At 32.6% G+C, this 19,468-nt stretch overlaps 1 protein-coding gene across 2 annotated transcripts; it reads left to right on the forward strand.

Annotated features, from left to right (window-relative positions):
- Positions 1-11,959: 11,959 nt before the first annotated feature.
- On the forward strand, positions 11,960-16,347 carry LOC105962354 (rab GTPase-activating protein 22). Of its 2 annotated transcripts, none has more exons than XM_012986652.2 (5): positions 11,960-12,785; positions 13,419-13,554; positions 13,658-13,707; positions 14,349-14,402; positions 14,890-16,347. In XM_012986652.2, exons 1-5 carry the CDS (start codon positions 12,610-12,612, stop codon positions 16,097-16,099), a joined length of 1,626 nt encoding a protein of 541 aa, XP_012842106.2. In that variant the 5' UTR covers positions 11,960-12,609; the 3' UTR covers positions 16,100-16,347. The 2 variants fall into 2 exon arrangements, with proteins under 2 accessions (XP_012842106.2, XP_012842105.2); XM_012986651.2 differs by having other exon boundaries at positions 11,960-12,434.
- Positions 16,348-19,468: the final 3,121 nt, after the last annotated feature.

The following is a 19,468-nucleotide window of genomic DNA, read 5'->3' on the forward strand; positions in this document are numbered from 1 at the left end:
GATATTTTGTTAGTGTTGTTTTTTCCATTTTTATTATTATAATTTTTATACAATTTTATTTCAATGATGCTTTATTATTTTTATTTACTTATTTATTTCTATTGCTTTCAAAAGATATTTTAAATTACCATTCTATTTTATTTCATTTTTTTAATATATCCATTCAAATCTTTATACATTTTTTTTAATAAGTTTGAATTATTTTTTTTGTATATTATGTTCTTTTAGTTTTGGTTTTATTTTCATATTTTAAACAACTCCCAATGTTAATGATATTTATTTTCATATAATTTTATTTCAATAATTTTGTAGCATTTTATTATTGTTTCCCATCATTTTCAATATAAAATTCGATTCACTATTCATTTTTATTTCTATTGTTTAATAATTCCATTCAAAAGTTTGTTCAAATGTTTAACGACTTTGAATAATATTTATATATTTATATAAAAGTGGAAATCCATTCTTTATTTTTTTTAATTTATTTTTATTTTCTCAATATTTCACGATTTTATGGTATTCATGTATATTTTAAATAGTAGCAATAAGTAGACTAATATACCGTATTTTAAACCAGATTTATTTTGTTGGTGACTTCATTCCTCGGTTACCGTTTATATCAATGGATTTCACAATGATTTGTTTAAAAAAAGTATTTTACCTGTTTTTCAATATTTTCATGAAATTAGATATTCAAATTCAAAAACAATGATATTAATAATTTATTTGATTAATTGTCTTACCTCTTTTGCACACCCTGCACACATATAAAACCTCCTTTTATATAAATATTTTAGTAATTGATTTTCATCAATATTCATTGAAACAATCTACATACTAAAAATTGAAATTGAAATTGCAATTGGTTTTCATACATCCAGAAATGGAAATTTCTCGAAAAGGATAATTCTAATGCATTCGATCCGACTTTCACCTCTGAATGTGACATTCAATTATATATCTACATATTTATAATTAACCATTTATTCATAACAAATAATAAATAAATTATTTATTTATTAATTTGTTCCAATCGAAATATTCAAAATAGTTTAACTATTGCTTAATTTGGATACAACCACAATTCAGCTTAGGTTAATCTTTAATATTTTATTTTGAATTTTCTAAACGGATAAATACATATAAAACAAATAACTACACTGTTTATTTATTTATTTCAATTGAATCATTCAAATTTAAGTGTAATTTTTTTTTTTGGAGTAAAAATTTAAGTCTAAGACTTACTTTGGATTTACTTACTAGAAAACCACCAATCAAATGTGGTCAATATTTAGCATATAAGTTTGTTTATAAAAATATAAATTTTACACTCTATGTTTCATTCATTCAATGACAATCCCATTAATTACGCATTTCCAATTTTAACTTATTTGTTCCTTTTTTATTTATACACATACAATTAATCCTCAAAGACCTTTATCTCATATATTTTCTTTGACATCCTAATAGGTATTCTTGCAATATAATTTCGATTATCCAATGAATTATCCTAATATACAAGTTGCGACATGTTTTGTTTTTTTTTTTTTAACTTTTTTCCGCTAAACCATAAACAATAATACAATATTTAAAAATTGGGTGAGAAATATATATATATATATATATATATATATATATATATATATATATATATATATATATATATATATATATATATATATATATATATATATATATATATATATCAAAATAGTCAAATAATTTTACTTTTTAATTGTGTTTAGTGAACTATGTGTAGTACTATTTTAATTGTTTTGATAAACCTAATTTCACTTAAATTGGGATAAGTAGTTTTAGAATATTATTTTTCTTATTGCAACTAGATAGAAAAGTAAAAACTGGGTAACATTTTTAATTATTGTTTGGCGAATTATATATGTGTGTTGTACTATTTTCATTGTCTTGACAAAATCTAAAACTTATTTAAGTAGGGATAAATATTTTTTAGAATATTTATACTCTTCGCATTACTAGAAACAACATTTAAGAAAATGGTAAACGATATTTTATAATGGGAAAATAATATTGTTTATCGTAAGTTATAGTTCGATGAATTTTATGTTTTTAACTATTTTAGTTGCCTCAACTAAAATAAACCCATTCAAATAAATTTTGGTAAATAATTTTCGAAATACCCATGTTGTTACCACAACTAGATAAAATATTTTTTAAAATGATTAAGTGACATTTCATACTGGAAAAGTCATAATTGTTTAGTTATTTCATAGTGAAATAATTATTTTAAAATTTTAAGTTATTGTTCGGTGAATTATTTGCATTGAACGATATTAATTTCTCTGAATAACATAAAATCACAAATATATAAATTACATTTAAAATATCTATTTTGTTATTATCACTGGACAAATAATTTAAAAAATGGATAAACGAAAATTACAATAAGTAATTGTTTAGTGAATTAGATGTGTTCAACGATTTTAGTTATTTTAAATAACCTAAACCCATTTAGATATTGATAAATTATTTATAAAATATCTATTTTGTTAATATTACTAACTACTAGATTTAAAAAATATGGATAAACGGCAATTTATAATAGAAATGAATTATAAAGTAAACATGTAATCAATTCCTTTTCCATATATTACTTCATAGAGATATGTTTTAATTGGAGTAAACGGATTTTTTGTACTCCTAATTATTTTTTGTGCACTATTAAAAGGAAATATTAATTAATTATGGAATAAATATGTCTGATTTTATTTAATGTTACGATTAATATTAATATTAGTATTAGCATTCACATGAGTATTAAGATTATCATTAGCACTACCATTAGTATTAACATTAGCATTAGCATTAGCATCAACATCAATATTATCATCAACATTAGCATTATCATTAGTATTAGCATTACCATTTTAGAATTAGTATTAGGATTATGATTATGATAAGGATTAGAATTAGTATGAATATTAGGATTATGTTTAGTCTTAGGATTAAGATTAGTTTCGTATTAGCATTAGCATTAAGATTGGTATTAACATTAGTATTATAATTAAGAGTAGCATTAATATTAATAATAACATTAGAATTCGCATTAATATATTAGGATTAGCATTAATATATTAGGATTAGTATATTAGTATTAGTTTAGTATTAGTATTAGCATTAGTTTTAATATGACTATAGTATTAATATTAGCATTAGTATTAGTATTAGTATTAGTATTAGTATTAACAGGGCCGGTTTTGGGGGAGGCGAAGTAGGCGCCTAGGGCCCCGGAATTTTTAAGAAAATTTAGGGCCCCAAATTATGTTACATACACTTTATATATGAATACTTATTTTTTAAAATTTATTATATTTAATATTTTGGAACATCAACTCTAAAATAAATTTAATATCAATGATCAATAGATATTTTTTCAATTTTCTTAACCTTGGGGCCCCTAAATATTAAATTTATAATGTATTAATTATTTATTATTATACCTAAAGTAAGAATCATTATTCATTAGTCTGTTTAAGTTTTATAAATATTTATGAAGTTTATTTGCTATAAAGATTACACGTCACGGGAGGAAGTGAACCAGCAAATCACCCTGTTAATTTTGATTTTTTTTTCCATATTTGAAGTTATTTTGTGTTCATACATGTCAAAAAATGTTTCGGGGGCACTGCCATCGAACCCCCGTAATCTTTATTGCATCATTTTTAGAAAATATTATTTATATGTTTTTAGTATATTTAATTTTGAACACCCTTTAATAAAATTGATTTGTCAAATAGGGGCCCCGGTTTTAAGCTGTTTTTTAAATCTCGCCTAGGTCCCCTGTATTCTCAGGAACGTCCATGAGTATTTACATTAGTATTAGTATTTGTATTAGTAAGTATTATGATTATTTCTACTAGGATTTGTATTGGATTACGATTATGATTATTATTATGATTATAATTAGGATTATAATTATTATTATTAGAATTAGCACTGACATTAGAATTATAATTATAATTAGAATTGGCAATAGCATTAACATTTGAATTAACATTATAATTATGCATAAGATTAGGATTATAATTAATATTAGCACTAGCATTAGGACTAGGATTAGTAGCATTAGTTTAGGACTAACATTAGTACTAGCAATAGCAGTAGAATTAGAATTACGATTATCATTAGCATTAGTATATTATGATTAGCATTAGCATTAGCATATAAGTATTAGTTTAGTATTATGATGAGCATTAGCATTATTATTAGCATATTAGTATTGCGATATATTAGCATTTTGATTATTAATATCACTAGTATTATAATTAGAATTATGATTAGAATTAGGATTAACATTACCATTAGCATTAGCATATTAAGAATAGTATTAAAATTAGTGTTAGCAATAGCATATTTGCATTTCTATAAGGATTATAATTATGATTCGTATTATTATTAGGATTAGATTATAATTAGAATTAGAATTAGTATTAGAATTAAGATTAACATTAATATTAGTATTATGATTATGATTATAATTTTGATTAGAATAGTGATTGGGTGTAGTACTAGGATTAGGATTATGGTTAGGATTAGCATTAGCGTTATGATTAAGATTAGCATTAGGATTACTAATAGTAATAATATTATTATCAGATTAGTATTACTGTTACTATATTAGTATTAGTATTAGCAATGGTAGGTAATGATAATGATAATGGTGACGGTAGTTGTAATGGTAATGATTGGTATTGGTATGAGTATCGGTATCTATATCAGTATTGGTATCATAATGATAATATTAATGATAATGATAATGGTAATGGGAACGGTAACGATGTTGGTATTGGTGTTGGTATTGGTAATGGTAATGGTAATAATAATGGTAACGGTAATGGTAACGATGTACATGGCTTTTGTATACGGAAATTAAACCTTCGATATTTAGCTTTTTTCACTTATTTTGGCTGAATTTGTTATCTACATGAAATAAAAAAAAATTAACTTTGTATTGCACATTAATCTTACTTTTTCGAGAACTTTTTAAAATTAAATATTTATTTTTATGATGAATTTCCCGTGCAACGCACGGGTGAAGTACTAGTTTATTATAAGTAAAGGAAACATTCATGTATATCTCAATATTACCCCTCAACCATTTATACTCAATTCTTAATCGTAACCCCTATTTAATCAATTTTTTGTCAACAAAAATTCAATTTTGACCACAAAAATTCAAATTTGACTTTTTTTGGAGCATACTTTAATATGCTCCAATTTCATCATTATTTTAATTTAATTTCAATTTGACCCCAAATTTTACAAATTATTCAATTTTGACCCAAAACTTTTTTTTTTCAAAAAAAACAAATTTTCCGCCGGATTCCGGCGTTGACTTTTCAATTTTTTTTCTTTCTTTCGGATTTTTTCGCCGGTTTCCGGCGTTGACTTTTTTTTTCTTTTCTTTTCTTTCGGATTTTTTCGCCGGTTTCCGGCATTGACAGGCGGTCTCCGGCGTTGACTTTTTTAGTGTTTTTTTAAGTTTTTTTTTTTTGTTTTTTTTTACGTCCGCCGCTAAACGTTGACCGTAGTTGTGCTGTCACTGACAGTAAATTAAGGTAATTATACTGTCAATGACAGTTAATTAACATAATTGTACTGCCGTTGACAATACATTTATGTAATTGTTCTGCTGTTGACAGTAAATTAACGTAATATTATTATTTTTGTTTTTATTTTTAATTTTTTTTATTTGTTGACAAGTCAACGTAATTATATTACTGTCGTTGACAGTAAAATAACTGTAAACACAATAATATTACTGTCAACAACACCAATATTATTATTTTTTTGGGTTTTTTTGTTTTGTTTGAGTTATTCACGGAGTAACGTAATAATATTACTGTCTATTATTGTAATATTATTGTGGTTGACGGTAATATTACTGTTGTTATAGCAATATTACTATCACTCACAGTAATATTAATTCATTTTGTTTTTTATTATGTTTACATTTGTTGAACGGTCAACATAGTAATATTACTTTATTACACAATAATAATGAGTTTTGTTGTGTTAATATTACTGTGCTAGAGATTAATATAGCAATATTACTGTGTTAAACTATAGTTTAGTTAATTTTATTATGTTTAACAGTAATATAGTTAATATTACTGTCAATCATAGCAATATTGTTGTTTAAACGGAAAAAAAAAAGTTACAGAAAGAAAGAAAAAAAAAGAAAAAAAATTCAAAAAAATCAACGCCGGAATCCGGCGAAAAAATTCGGAAGAAGAAGAAGAAAAAAAGAAAAAAAAATTGAAAAGTCAACGCCGGAATCCGGCGGAAAAAAAAAAGTTTTAAAAAAAGTTTTTGGTCAAAATTGAATAATTTATAAAATTTGGGGTCAAATTAAAGTTAAATTAAGTTAAAGATGAAATTGGAGCATATTAAATTATGAGGGGTTATTTTAGTCCTTTACAAAAATCTGGACCATATGTGGACTTATTGGTAAATGAATTTTTTGTTTGAATCTCTTTATGAATAAATACCCATTGATGGGTTTATTTGTAAAAACCCCTATATATATACCTATATATATATATAGGGGAAATATGCAATACCCCCCTCATTTAGAAAATATTTTGAATTAAACCCAATTGACTTTAAAGACTTTTCCCATAACCCAAATCCCAATCTAAATTAGTGAGAACCCCCTTACCAAATATGATAAGACTAAACTGCCCCTATGTGTTAGAGTTTAATTATATTCCCTACTCTGCGTACCCCTCTCACGATTCATTCTCCCTCTCTCATGGTAAAACTCTCTGTCTTTCATAATTTGTATTCTTTTTTTTTTTTTTCTTTTCCTTCTTCTGCAAATTTTTTTTTCATTCTTCTGCAAAACGTTTAACTCTCTTTTCATGCTTTACCCGTTTAGATGAAAACCCGCCCCGAACCCAAATCACTATTTCTAATCAAATTCTCGTCTCCGTATTTTGCTTAATCCTCTGCAAAAACACTCAAAATCGAATTCGCAGCGAGGTTTTATTTATCGACGACACCCATTTGGGATATCTTCCTCGACGGAGAACGACGATTGAGGATAGAAAACTCGGTTTACAGATTATTGAAAAACAGTCACAATGGTGAAGACGACGAAGGGAGGCAAAACGATGAACCCTACCGATTCCTACCGCAAAGAGATCCGCAAAAAGGAATTGAAGCGGGTAATTGTCCGTTTCTATTCTCTATTGATGTAATTTCCCCCCCCCCTTGTTGATTATGTATTTTGCCGTCCTTTCGATTTTTTAGGTTATTTGTGCAATATGAAATCATGTGTGGGGATATTGTTGGAACAATTTTTTTTTTCTTTCTTTTGTTTTGGATTCTTCGATTTTGCTTTATAAATTCAAGTTTAGTCAGTGTAAGTTTTCACTCAATTGAAATAATTGTTTTTTTTTAAAATATATTCTATTATAGCATTAGGGAAGCTGATTAACATCGGTCGTTTGTTTTGCTATACCTATGGATGTTTCTGTATGAAAAAAGTTGAGAAATTGGGCATGTGTTGTAGTTGAGTTTTATTTCTACTGCACATTTTTAGAGTGATGATCGCGTAACAGTTTTAATGTTTTATGATTCAAATTTGTTGCTTGTGTCGTAAAAAGTTTCAAATTGTTAAGTATTTTGAAGAAATGTTGTGCATTCTAGAGCTTCTAAAATCATTGTTGAATTTATTGTACAGAACAAGAAGGAGAGAAAGAAGGTTCGGTCTGTTATATTCCCACTGTCATGTTCAGTCTCTTTTCATAATAGTCATATTCCCACTGTCATGTTCAGTCTGTTATACAAACTGTAGTCACATAATAGTCATATTCATGCTTCTACTGTCTGATAATTATAATTTTTTACAAAGCACAGTCACATTCACATAATAGTCATATTCTTACTGTTAATCCTGTTCAATATGTTATACAAACTGTAGTCACATAATAGTCATATTCATGCTTCTACTGTCTGTTAATTATAATGTTTTACAAAGCACAGTCACATTCACATAATAGTCATATTCTTACTGTTAATCCTGTTCAATCTGTTATACAAACTGTAGTCACATAATAGTCATATTCAGGCTTCTACTGTCTGTTAATTATAATGTTTTACAAAGCACAGTCACATTCACATAATAGTCATATTTTTACTGTTATATTAATAATTATGCTTCTACAATATGTTAATTACACTGTTATACACAGCGTAGTCACATTATAGTCATATTCAACTATAGTCATATTCAAAGTTGTAAATCTGTCGAGAAAAAAAAATATCAATTTTTTGTTTAAAAAAATTTAAAAAAAAATATTTTTTATTAAAAAATAAAAAAATAAATCCGAAAATAATACAAAAAAAAAAAAAAAAAACTATTTTTTGATTTGGTAGCAAATTTTTAGAAATTTGGAAGTAGATTTTTAGGAATTAGATTATTGTTATGGAAAGAGAGAAAAAAGGAATAATTGAGACTAATTATGCTAATTGACATAAGGGTAGAATTGGAAATACAAATTATAGGGGGTTATCACAAAGAAAGATTTAAGGGTTGGACATATGAGGGGTTTATTGCTAATGACCCCTATATATATGAAAACATGATGGTATAGTTTTAGGTAATCCAGGGAATCTCACATTTCATGTGACTCCATTTAATTTGGTGTACCACAAAGTCATTCGCATGTGTCACTTAGCATAAATTGGAAGTTTTGTCTTTGTCCCACCGTGTTCTCTGCATTTATGGACTCTTAACACATGGCCAATTTACATGAAATGATGCGTTTTTTTAATATATATATTTAATTTGTTAAAATAATAATAATAATAATAATAATAATAATAATAATAATAATAATAATAATAATAATAATAATAATATTATTATTATTATTGTTAAATATATTCAATATAATTTATTTATTTTATATTTTTCCATACAAATAAATATTATTATCAACTATTAATTTGCAACTGATCATTAAATCATGTAAATAATTAGGGAAGCAACAAAATTATTTGAATTTTTTTATTCAAACATGTTTCTAACTTTTCAAAAATTACAAATTGACCCATAAGGTGGCCGGCAAGTGCCATCGAGTGTCAGACATGTTAGAAAATTGAAGTTTCCATGTTACATAGCTCAACTCATTAGGATTAGATCATTCAATACTTAATTATCGAAGATGTATGTGTGATGCAAGTATACATTTTATTTTCCGAGATATTCTCGTCTTGAACTTTTTTCACCAATATTTTTTTTCCAGGTCGAACTAATGCCAAAACTTTCTCGTACAATTTAAAAAAAAAAAACATTTATAAAAACGAACTAACTTTTCACATTGTCAAAGTTTAGTGCATAAATTCATCATCACAGTGAATCGCCACTTTTGAAATTCAATCATAGCACCTAAACCACTATGATGCTCTTTGTTTAGTGTAATCATTTTCCTAGCCTATGTATTAAATTAAAGCAATTTAATTATAGGTTTGTCCCATATTTTTTTAAGCAAACACGACATCATAAAAAAAAAAAAAAAAAAAATTATGTTGGGCAATAGAAGGAGACAAGATCAAACAGTGTCACTAAACATTAGGGATTACAATGAACAACATAAAACTAATCATTTGGTAAGAGTTGGCAAGGTATTCCCAATTGAATTTCATAATGAATTCTTCTTTTATATATTAGATTTTAGGGCATGGATTGAGAGTTAACAATTTAAGCATGATTTTTCAAGTTTAGTCATTCAATTTAGGGTCCAATTTAATATATTTCTTGAGGGCCGGGCCGGGCCGGGCCGGGATATCGAACTTTTCAATCTATGGCCTAGCCCTAGCCGATTCTAGCATAGCTCATATATAGAAGATATTTATGTTCTTTCATATGTATGCAGTTGATGACTCCACACTTGGACTAGAGGAGTCAGAATTTTAAGTTTGACGAGACTGAATGCATAAAAAAAATTAGGGGGACTATTAATGCTATTATACACAAATATAAAATAATAGAAATTTGAAAAACGTTAGAGGGTTGTGATATGCCGTCACTCTATACTAGCTCCGCCACTCGACCCTAAAAATGCTAGTATTTACTATCGGGGAGACAATGAACACCTGCACCACCAAACAAACTATATAATTATTATATTGTTTTCACGCTCTTGGACTATCACTATTTATTCTTTCTATCTATATGAGTTAAATTTCATTCATTATTTTTAATCCTTGTATGTATAAAAGTATGTGTACATTAAATTCAGAGCTAGTCTTATCATTTGAAAGTTGAAATAAAATGATGTCAATTCTTGCCCATAACAAATTGACAATGATCAGAAATATATTTTGAAGTAATAATTTGGTAATGAAATTAATGTTTGTTTATATTTTGAGGTGAAATAAAATATGTTGTACCAGTCAAAATATGTTTGTTGTTTAACCAAAAGATTTTACGATGCTGCAGTCAATTTTTTTAACTAGCAGCTAAATTATGTATTGAGGAGAGAAAAACTTTAGAAATTATTACGATAATTATTTTTGAAAAATTAAACAAACACGAGTTCGTTTTGAGAAAAGAATCAAAATGAAATGAAAACATAATAAACATTGCCGATATATTCGATGACATTGAAATCTAAACTAATAGGGATTTTATCTATAGTATTATAGTTGTTGACTGGGAATCAAAGGCAATTAAAATAAATAAATGTTAATTCAAGAACATTGGACCATGACAAAAAATATTCCTATTCCAATAAAAAATTGTTCCTTAGCCCCAATATAGACGGGCCGGGCCACCCATTTAATTTTATAGGCCTGCCAATGGAATCTCATACGTCATCAATCGAAAAAATACAGTTTTCACCCCTTAAGTTTGTACTTATTACACATTTGATCCTCAATGTTCATAAAAATTATATTTAGTCCCTTATATTTCAAAAATTCAACACTTTTAACTAGGGGTGTGCACGGGTCGGTATGGCTCGGTTTTTGCAATAAACCAAACACGTATTGATAATATCGATTTTCATATTTTAAGAACCGAACATGTCGGTTTTTTTTGGTTCGGTGTTAAATCGGTTTTTCGATTTTCGGTTTTCGGTTAACGGTTTTGGTATCAATTAGGTTTATTTTCAGTTTGGTTTCATCTATCGGTTCGGTATAAAATCGATATTTGATTAATAGTGAATTTGGACTTTCATTACATTTGTTTGAAAAAATTAACAAATAACAATCCAAAATTAACTAATAAAAAACACGTAACAACCCAAAATTAACTAATAAAAAACATGTCATATGGAGGTGTTCGAAGGATAGATGCGCGCTACGGAAAGACGGTAAATATTTATACTGTATATCAAAATGACATCGTTTTGTATAAATCGGTCCGGTAATTCTTTTATTCTACATACACAAACCGATATTTTTGGTTTTTCGAAACAAAATATCGTACGGTGCATATCGGCTCGATTTTTTTCGTCTTTCGATTCGGTTAGTAGTAACGGAATCAAGCTTGTGTTCATCACTGCCTTAACTGACGAATTAACGGTAAATTGACGAAAATGACCAAAAATATTAAATTATTGTAATATAAGGAACCAAATGTGTTTTTTTAAACATGAGGGACCAAATATAAAATTTATGTAAACTTAAGGGATGTAAACTGTAATTTTCCCTCATCAGTCTCATCCTTATGGAGACACATCAAATATAGGTTCCTTCGATGCTACACTCGGTGAAAAACACCGGGTGGGTCTTCTGCTGCCACGTGTTCTTTTTTTATTTTTCTAAAACCCCTAAAGGTAAACCCTAGCGGGGAATTTATTATAAAATACAAAAAAAGAGACACGTGGCAGCAGAAGACCCACCCGGTGTTTTTCACCGGGTGTAGCATCGAACAAATCATCAAATATATTTCATTTTATTTAAAAAAAATGTCGTGATAATAATTTTCCAATTTTTTTTTCTCATTAATATTAATTATCGGTTTTTTTTTTTTTTTTTTTCTTTTTCCCCCACAGAGCCCCCACCTTTTCATAAAGCAAGAGAAAGTGAGAGAGAGAAGAGAGAAGAGAGAGAGAGAGAGAGAGAGAGAGAGAGGAGAAAAAGGGGTGTTTCAGTTTGGTAATGGTGCTGAGGAACTCCGGAGTGACGAGTTGTGAGGGCATAACTGTAATTTCCCGTGCGTTCGCCGTGGTGACGTCAGCGGCGCTTGTCCTGTCGTTGATGCACGAGATCTTTCCCGGCGGTGATGGTCGGAGGAAGATCGTTATATTTGCGGAGGCCAGCGGCGGCTCCGGCGGTGGCGGTAGCGGACTCCTCGCCTCCCCCTCTAATGTCGGAATAGCCATCGCCGTCACGGCTATGGCCGGCCTCGCACTCGCCGCCACCCTCGTCTACTCCTCCCGTAGGTAAACCACCGGATTAAAAAAACCCCCAAATCAATCACGACTTTCTGTCAAATTAAATATTCAATTGTTGTAGCCCTAGAATATAGAGAGAGGAGTGGGATTGTTGTGCATAGGGGTTTTTTTATAGAACAGTAATAAATAGATACAGATAGATACAGATAGTTTATATACATAGATGTTGGTACAAAAACAACCGTTGATGAGAGCGCTGAGGCGGAGCCAGACTTCTTTGGGGTCGAATAATTCAACAGGGTCTCCTTCCTCGCCTTCATCATCTTCTTCGTGGATTCATTTGAGATCGGTTTTGTTTATTGTTGCTTCTTCATCATCCTCTCCAGTTACCTCTGATCGGTTAGTTCCTCTTTTTCCACTCTATTTCTCTCTTCTTCAAAGCTATGGGTTTTTGGTCCTTTTTTTTTTTTTCTTCCCCTAATCCCTTGATTCAAGCTTAAATAAAAAAAGAAAAAGAAAGAAAGGAATTCCTGAGGGTTTTTGCTTAATTCACCTCAGATCTCAATCCAGAAGTCTCTTTTCAATTTCTACTAGTGTAACCAAAGCCCCCCCAAAAGAAAAAGGATATTCCTCACAACATCCCGATGAAGTTTAGGTGTGAAGTGAGGGTTTCGGAAGGTTTGGAGTGAGCCGAGGGAGGTGGAGTGTGATTCTTTTCCCTATATTCTGATCAGAAAGTTTGTGAGTTTTGGGATTTCATCAAAGATATCTGGAAGGAGACTATCGAATTCTATCATTGAGGATGAAAATGCTCTAAGTATTATGAAATTTTTGGATGGGGGCAAAGACGAGGCCTTTTGTTTGTTGCCTTCGATTTAGAGCTCCAATGGTTAATTATCTTGACTCAGTGTTTTTGCCAGTATCGTTCTAGGGAGAGGAGTGCATATTGTTATTGTGAAAGCTGCATTTCATATAGTTATGGTAATTATTGTTCTTTTGGTGGAAAGTTATATGTCTTTGTGTTGATTGCAGGGGAAGCCTTAAATCTCCATGGTCGAGAAGGAGAAGGAAACATGCCCTTCTGGCCAAGCAGTGGAAGAGTTTGTTTGACGTGGACGGGAAACTTTCTGATGGAGGAATCAAGTTTTTGAAGAAAATCCGGACTGGGGTATGTTAGGATACGCAATCCGTAGAATGTTTGTGTACTTTCTCAAGGTATTTCGTTTCTACTTTTGCAATTTGTGCTCTAACTTTGGTTGGTTATAATGCAGGGTGTTGAGCCAAGCATTAGGGCGGAGGTCTGGCCATTCCTTCTGGGAATGTAAGCATTCTCTCTCTTCATATATAGTTCAGGGAGACAGTTGTGATTGATGTGTTTCTTTTTGCTTCTTTCTGTTATCATACCAGACAGTTGGTAGTGATCAATTTCGTCTTAAAGTAGACGATGATTTCAATTGTCTTGTTAGTGGTTATTAAAAGGTGAATGTTCGGCCTAAAATTATGTAATTGATATACTCCGAGGCTGTGATATTTCTTTCATATTTAGTGCCCTCTGTTTCTTGTTTTCAAGTCCGTTATAATGTTTAGATCTCTATTGCGGAAAGGGGTACTTCGTATACTTGCCAACTCATTTAGAATTACTGGATTACCTTGATGATAGCCAAGACTATTCCATCTTTTATTTTTAAGAATCTACGACTCCAATGGTTTAGAGAATTTAACTATTTAGATTATCTACAATATGTTGATCTCTGGAACATGATTTATACTTGTGCAACTTTTTCACCCACATAATCAGCATGTTAATCTTGCAAACTACGTAGCTTAAACAATAAAATTTCGAATAGTCGGGATGACATATTTTTCCATGTTTGACGATTCTGGGAGAGTGTGGGTTTTTGGGATGAATACACTTTTTCTCTTATGCCTGCATCTCTTGACTGGATGTTCTTATCTTTGCAGGTATGATGTGAAAAGTTCAAAAAAAGAGAGAGATACTGTTAAAGCTCAGAAGAGGTATATTTTTCTTCTCAGATCTAACCGATAATCAAAGTACATTAGTTTTGAGAGTCGAATTCATTTTAAACCCTGGTATCAACGAACTTGAACCAATTATTAGGCAGACATACTTCTCACCATATATTTTACTATAGCATCTTGCATTATCTTTATACATCTACTTTAAGTCGATCATTTTCAAGAATCATTTCTTTTGAAAGTTCCTGTAAATAGTTAAGCTGCTCTGGTAACTTTTTAATACAAGTTGAAGATACATGTATATTTTCTGTCAATGTGGCATATAGGTACCTTATTTTTCACTTGGAACAAGCTTTTTGTAGCTCAATATATGTGCTTATAAATTAATTTTTGCCCCGTTTTCTTTGTTCCCTGCAATGAACATTTTCACTCCCACAAATTCATTTCGTATTTAGTTTCTCTACCCATTTCCATAATTTGTCGTTTTCCAACTTGTTCATACTCCGATTCATTGGCTTTGTCACAGAAAAAAATACGTAGAGCTACGGAAACAGTGCTGTCAAATCTCAAAACGCGGTGAAAGGAGTTTCAAGTTAAAGGAGTCATCCGAAAACAACAGCAACGAGGATGGTGGAGACAATATCAGTCAAGTCTTGGATTCTCCAACCTTGGACGAAGCTTCCAGTGCCGCCAGCAGACCTTCCGTTTCAGCGGAGTTAGTGGAGGAGGAGGAAGAGCACGACGGCGGCGTAATCACCAATGAAGATATTTCTGACGAAGCCGAAACAGATTCCTCCGAAGATTCCGATTCCTCAGAAGATTCCTCCGAGGACACAAAACCCCTCCTCGGCTCAACCGAAACAGAAGACAACAACAACCCCTATGGCCGCTCCGACTCCACTCTCAAGAAGCCCGAAACGGGGCCCACATCATGCAAGTCCGAAAACTTCGCCACGTGGCAGCGTATCATTCGTCTAGACGCCGTGCGTGCGAACTCCGAGTGGATTGTCTACTCCCCATCTCAAGCTGCAGTATCCGAAGCCAAAGCACAGCAATTAGCAGAGAGCGTTGGACTAAAAGATTTCGACCATCTCGAGCCTTGTAGAATTTACCATGCTGCCCGCCTAGTAGCTATTCTAGAAGCTTATGCTTTGTACGATACCGAAATTGGCTATTGCCAGGGCATGAGCGATTTGCTATCTCCAATCATTTCGGTTATCGAAGAAGACCATGTAGCCTTTTGGTGCTTTGTGGGGTTTATGCGAAAGGCGAGGCACAACTTCCGTCTCGATGAGGTGGGAATAAGGAGGCAGCTGAATATAGTGTCGAAGATTATAAAAGGTAAAGACTCGCATCTGTACAAGCACTTGGAGAAGCTGCAGGCGGAGGATTGCTTCTTTGTGTACAGGATGGTGGTGGTTCTGTTCAGGAGGGAGTTGACTTTCGAGCAGACGCTTTGCCTGTGGGAGGTAATGTGGGCTGACCAGGCAGCAATTCGGGCGGGGATTGTGAGATCCGCGTGGCGACGGATGAGGCTGAGGGCCCCACCGACGGACGATTTGTTGCTTTACGCAATAGCTGCTTGTGTGCTGCAGAGGAGGAAGATGATTATAGAGAATTATAGCAGCATGGATGAGATTATGAGGGAGTGTAATAGTATGGCTGGTTGTTTGGATGTGTGGAAGCTTCTAGACGATGCCCATGATTTGGTGGTCACCCTACACGACAAGATTTGATTTTCGGAAAATCCCTTTTTTTTTTTTAAATTTAATTCTTCTAGAATGTTTTTTTTGTTTGTTTGTTTTGCTTGTTTTGTTGTTACTTTCTAATTTAAAGAACAAAAAAAAAAAACATGACAGGCAAACTTGTGTGTTTAAAGTTAATTTGTGGGATTTACACTTTGTATTGGCCGCTCTGTGGACACACCCCCCTAGTGAAGTGGCAAAACCCTGCTTATATATTAACAAAGTTGTTTTTAAGGCAAGGTTTCTTTTGAATGTATTTCTTGACATGTACTATCAATTGTTTCTGCATAATATTCATGTTTTTTCTTAAATGGCATTTCTTCCTTGGGGAAATTTTTTGATGTAGACCTGACCAGTGGCTAAACGCCTACAATATCAGTCTATTAAAAATAGAAGTGAAAATTGGAATGAAATTTCCAAATTCCGTCATAAAAATATTCGAATTTGGAACCGTATTTTTAATTTCGATTTTTGATTTTAAGAATTTATTTGTAATGGATTCGAAATTGTGTATATAATAACTAGAAGTTCTGATTTCCGATCCGATTTTAGTTTCGAAAATTTCGATTGTTTTTCGAAATATATAATATAATTTTAATATATAATTTTTTAATTTCATAATATGACTTATGATGAGGCCTATTTGGACCCCTCAAGTATTTTTATATATTTGTATGTATATCTATGCTTGTGTGAGTAGGAGGTGTGGGTGTTTTTCACCACCCTCGCTTCTCTGTCTTGGCCTCTCCTCTCTTATAGCCACTTCCTTCCTCTTATCATCCTTTCTCTGCCTTGAAGTGCGTGCCATGGAGATAAGGAGAAAGATGGGCCAGGAAGTTAATGAGCCGGTGGATTGACGGGCTTGAGAGAGAAAATAGGGGCTGATTGATAGGCTTTTATATATGGGCTTTGGGTTCCTATATAATTTGGGCCAAGTGCAAATTATTCCAGATCATCTACTCCCCCCAGTTCGTCATGAGGAGTGCGGAGTAACTAGTCGTGGCCAACTACTCTCTCGAGATGCTTTGTCGAGGTGAAGAAATCGAACCAATCTACTTCACCCAATTCGTCGGAAGAGGCGCGAAATAACTAGTCACCTCGAGTTTGGTTTTTCTCTTTTTTTTCTTTTTGGAACGAGATGTCGTTCTTCGCTCTATGAACAAATTACCGGTTACTTTAGTTATTTCTTAATGCCATGTTTTTCTTCTCACTATGTATTTTACGACGTACCCTTCTTTTTTCGGATGCGAGATACCTCGTCTTACTCCTCTTTTGGATACGAGATACCTCGTCTCTACTTCGGATGCGAGATACCTCGTCTTACTATGGATGCGAGATACCTCGTCTTACTTCGGATACGAGATACCTCGTCTTACTCATCTTTCTGATGCGAGATACCTCATCTTACTCATCATTCGGATGCGAGATACCTCGTCTTACTTCAGATGCGAGATACCTCGTCTTAATATGGATGCGAGATACCTCGTCTTACTTCGGATGCGAGATACCTCGTCTTACTCATCTTTCGGATGCGAGATACCTCGTCTTACTTATCTTTCGGATCCGAGATACCTCGTCACACTCAGGATGCGAGATACCTCGTCTTACTCATCTTTCGGATGCGAGATACCTCGTCACGCTCAGGATGCGAGATACCTCGTCTTACTCAGGATGCGAGATACCTCGTCTTACTCATCATTCGGATGCGAGATACCTCGTCACACTCAGGATGCGAGATACCTCGTCTTACTTCGGATGCGAGAGATGCGAGATACCTCGTCACACTCAGGATGCGAGATACCTCGTCTTACTTCGGATGCGAGATACCTCGTCTTACCCATCTTTCGGATGCGAGATACCTCGTCTTACTCATCTTTCGGATGCGAGATACCCCGTCACACTCAGGATGCGAGATATCTCGTCTTACTCATCTTTCGGATGCGAGATACCTCGTCTTACTCAGGATGCGAGATACCTCGTCACACTCAGGATGCGAGATACCTCTTCTTACTCATCTTTCGGATGCGAGATACCTCGTCTTACTCATCTTTCGGATGCGAGATACCTCGTCACACTCAGGATGCGAGATACCTCGTCTAATTCAGGATGCGAGATACCTCGTCTTACTCATCTTTCGGATGCGAGATACTTCGTCACACTCAGGATGCGAGATACCTCGTCTTACTCAGGATGCGAGATACCTCGTCTTACTCATCTTTCGGATGCGAGATACCTCGTCTTACTCATCATTCGGATGCGAGATACCTCGTCATACTCAGGATGCGAGATACCTCGTCTTATTCAGGATGCGAGATACCTCGTCACACTCAGGATGGGAGATACCTCGTCTTATTCATCTTTCGGATGCGAGATACCTCGTCACACTCAGGATGCGAGATACCTCGTCTTACTCAGGATGCGAGATACCTCGTCACACTCAGGATGCGAGATACCTCGTCTTACTCATCTTTCGTGCGGGGTCGATTCCGGCCCCGTCTTTTCGGTAGCCTATGGAATTTCTCTTTCCTCAAAAAGGTCAACAACCATTAATAAACAAATAACTATACACATATTTACGTATACAGAAAAGCTGTGGATATGTACTTTACCCACACACTAGAACACACACACATAATCATCAATAGAGAAAGAAAGAGAGTTAGAGATATGATATATATACGATTTTCATCTGCACAACTGCGTTGGTGGGGCTGCTGAGCTGCCTAACGCCGATGCCCGAGAAGGAGTACCGTGCTTCTCGCTCTTCTCCTTATTGGAGGAAACCCCAAAATCAAACCAAAAAATCCTGAAATCAAACCAACGCACGTCTATAACTCAAATGTTCCCACAGACGGCGCCATTTGATGAGGCCTATTTGGACCCCTCAAGTATTTTTGTATATTTGTGTATATATGTATGTATATCTATGCTTGTGTGTGTAGGAGGTGTGGGTGTTTTTCACCACCCTCGCTTCTCTGTCTTGGCCTCTCGTCTCTTATAGCCACTTCCTTCCTCTTATCATCATTTCTCTGCCTTGAAGTGCGTGCCATGGAAATAAGGAGAGAGATGGGCCAGGAAGTTAATGAGCCGGTGGATTGACGGGCTTGAGAGAGAGAGAATATGGGCTGATTGATGGGCTTTTATATATAGGCTTTGGGTTCCTATATAATTTGGGTCCAGTGCAAATTAGTCCAGATCAACTTATATTATATTTTATATGAAAAATATAAATATCGAAGGATCGAGTAAATTAAAACCTTAGAAAATATTAAATGGTATCGTTGCATTTTTCCTTATCGGAAAATCTATGTTTCAATTTATTGTTCCTAAATGTCGTTTTATTTATTGTGTTACGTCGAA

This window comes from Erythranthe guttata, chromosome 5, assembly GCF_056151865.1.
Source record: "Erythranthe guttata isolate IM_541 chromosome 5, IM_541, whole genome shotgun sequence".
Lineage (NCBI taxonomy): Eukaryota > Viridiplantae > Streptophyta > Magnoliopsida > Lamiales > Phrymaceae > Erythranthe > Erythranthe guttata.